At 38.1% G+C, this 3,173-nt stretch overlaps 1 protein-coding gene across 1 annotated transcript in view; it reads right to left on the reverse strand.

Annotated features, from left to right (window-relative positions):
* Nucleotides 1-1,983: 1,983 nt before the first annotated feature.
* LOC133454872 (lipoxygenase homology domain-containing protein 1) overlaps nt 1,984-3,173 on the reverse strand; it is a 56,242-nt gene continuing 55,052 nt past the window's right edge. Inside the window, exons 41-42 of the mRNA XM_061733589.1 lie at nt 2,814-2,969; nt 1,984-2,739 (exon numbers count right to left, since the gene is read on the reverse strand). Of these exons, the coding sequence (XP_061589573.1) occupies nt 2,259-2,739; nt 2,814-2,969 (637 nt within the window). The 3' untranslated portion in view covers nt 1,984-2,258. The remainder of the gene's footprint in view (nt 2,740-2,813; nt 2,970-3,173) is intronic.

Consider the following 3,173-nt stretch of genomic DNA (forward strand, 5'->3'; position numbering starts at 1 on the left):
CATTTTTGCATTGTTTTAAATGGGAATGCTTTGCATGCAGTTGTACTTTTGAAACATAAAAGGAAAAAAAATATATATTAGCAAAGCTGTTTGATATCCACAAGCTAGCTGTGTGTTGTTTACTGTCCAAATCAGAGCTACTGAGCCCCGCTCTCCGTCTCAACCCCTCATGTGGTGCTGTGGACCTTTGTTACATTCCATTCAATGCTATTTCTCTGAACCCCCCCCCCACCTCGCCGTAACGTAATGGAAAAACTGCAATGAAATTAACTGGTTTTTAGTTTGTGACTTTTTTTTGTTTTGCACTCACTTATTTAAAAATGGGAACCCTCTCACTGGCAAAAAAAAAAATCAAAAAAATTGTAGTTTAAAGGATTTTACTGGCTTTTTTTAATGGTTATTGCTGTGCTTACTGCAGCGCAGTGGGTCTTAAGGAAGCGTCTCGTTCCTTCTCTTTTATTTCCATCTCTTTGGCGTTTCTCTTCGGTTCTTCTTTCAAAGTAGTGTGCAGACATAAGCATAACAAGTGCCTCACTCTAGGTGTTAGGATATATTTCCATGTTACTAAAGCCACTAACAACAATCAATCCATGAAGCCGCCATGCCTTATTGGTTGCATTACTGATCAAAGGAGTGAGACATGAAGGTGCTACTGTACAAGTGCAGGCCAATCTGCTCTGAAATTCAAGTCAGATTGGTTAAAACAGCTGCTGGTTTGTTAGTGAGGCGTCACACTTTTGTGGAGATAGTTCGGACAATGAAGAGGCATGTTTCACTGTGGGTTTTACAAACACTGCAGTTATACGTCTTTATTTGATGGCATTCTCCTCCTTCTATCCTTTCCGTTTTTGCTGTATGATTTCACCGTCCGCCCTTCCTCTCTTAAACTACTGTTTTCTCTCACAGTCCAAAAAGAAGGAACGGATTATAAAGCACAACTTTTTCTAAAAATGCATGTTTTCTCAGGTTCCAGTGTCGTCGCAATGGATTAATAGTATATGGTGAAAATATATACAAAGAATATAAAAAGAAGAAAAAAGACGTTCATTTTTTTCTCTTTTCTTTTCTTTTTTTTTTGCTGCTTGAATCTGAAAAACAAAACTGAAGAGGAAAAAAAATGCCAAAAAGTGCCAGTGAAAGGGCTGCCGCCATCCGTGTACGAAAAATCTGCTGTTTAGCTGTGACTGCGCAATGTTTTTCAATATAGGATATTTTATCTGAAAAAATAGAACTATTTATCATTAATATTAAAGCAATAGCGCATTAATAGTGATGAGTGTGTTTATGAGGAAATGGGTGAGCGCATTGTTGGTAAATGTTAGATTTACATTTGGTGGAATTTTGTACTTTATTTATTATTATTATTATTATTAATTATTATTATTACTACTAATAAAGATCTCAGATGTTGCATTCTGTTTTTTGATTTTAATTTAATTTCATGGCTTGTATATTATCCTTTTATATGTGCTCTTTTTGTAATAAACTGGATTACATGGAGAATATCTTGTTTTGTGTGCTTCATCGTCATCCTGGGTATCTCTTCTACATCAGTTTCAAAATGGTCTAAATATATATCTTTATTTTAGAAGGTCCTCTCCTAAATAAATCTTCCTCCTACATGTAATAGAAACATTATTTTGGCTCAAGAAAATACAGAACACATTTACTTGATAACTTGACAAGTGATCTTTGATCACATTTGCTGAGGTGTTGAAGTTATCACTCTTCTTCCAGCTCTGCAACTAAAAGCTCCTCCAACTGTGTCCGTCTGTTTGCAATTAATCATCCAGTGTGTTTAAAGTGTTTCAATGTGGACAGCTTGATTAAAAGAGCTACTCAGTGCTGGTGAAACTGAAAAAGCCTGTCAATCAGCTAAAAGATCCTGATATCCTAATGTACACAAAATCTGCGTTGCTGAAAAAAAATGACATAAATGTTTTTCAAGTTTAGTCAAACAACATTAAAAATTCATTATGGGTATCACAGGAGTTGAATCTTCTATAAAACATGTATTATTACAAAACAACAGAGGAAACCATCCCTCACATCTGGAATTTTTTAAATGGCACATTTCTTTTTTTCCTGACCGATGAAGAAATCGTCGTCATCATAATATAATTTAAAAAACTGTAAATGTTAAAGTCTAGCTCAGTACCTGAGATGTAAAATGTGCTAGAAACAAGACTTTCTTTGGTAACTATTTTGAAGCATGAGACATCTTTCTGTTGTTGGAGTTTAAAACTGCCATTCCCCCTTCAGTATTTTGGGTAGAGGACCCTGTCAATCTGTCCGTCTGCCTTCTTGGCGTCCAGCCACTTCCCACAGCGAAAGATGGTGGTGACGCCAATCGCCGTGTTGGTGACGTCCACCCGATCGAGCAGCCAGCCGGGACTGAGGCCGGAGTTGTCGTGCTCCATTCGAACTCGCCACAGCTCCCCCATGTCGAGCATTTCCACCACGAAGCGGTCCGTCTGCTCACGTTCGAAGAGGTTGCGAAACTTCTGCCTCAGCTGCCGACGGCCAGAATCTCCATTGGAGCCGTAAATAGTGATGAAAACGTTGGCATCTGTCCCTGCTCCCTTCTCGTCACCGGTGATGACGATGATCTCATACTTGACGGGCACCAGGCTGCGAGCTTTGCTGGCAAAGCTTTCAATTGTCTTTGTGCACTCAAAAGTCAGGAAATCATCCCTCTTGGGAGAGAGCGGGACCAAAGCGTTGCAGCTGAAGATGTACCTGAACAGAGAAGGAGTGCAGTGATTTGTCTGTTTTAACTACTGTTGCTCACTGTGCAGAACCAGGGCTCTTACTTGTTTCCAAGTTCTTTTTCAGTCACAACAACTTCCTCCACAAGCCAGTAAACCTCCCCCTTCACTTTCTTTCCATCCTTGGGTGTGTGGCCCACGCAGATGGTAGTGATATCGCCCAGGTTCTTGGAAGAAAACTCAAACCTGTCAAAATTACCCCTGAAAAAGATGCTGGAATTAGTAGCTGTAGGCCTGTGTTGAAAAAATTGATTTCCCAATTCTAAATCGATTATCATATTAATTCCTAAAAATAGATTAATATGTCTAAAGATCGATTTATTTATTTATTTATTTATTTTTTTCTTTTATTTATTTATGTATTTTTTTTTCATCATTACATTACAACTTTTGGTTATTTTTTTG

This window comes from Cololabis saira, chromosome 11 (assembly GCF_033807715.1).
Source record: "Cololabis saira isolate AMF1-May2022 chromosome 11, fColSai1.1, whole genome shotgun sequence".
NCBI classification, from domain to species: domain Eukaryota; kingdom Metazoa; phylum Chordata; class Actinopteri; order Beloniformes; family Belonidae; genus Cololabis; species Cololabis saira.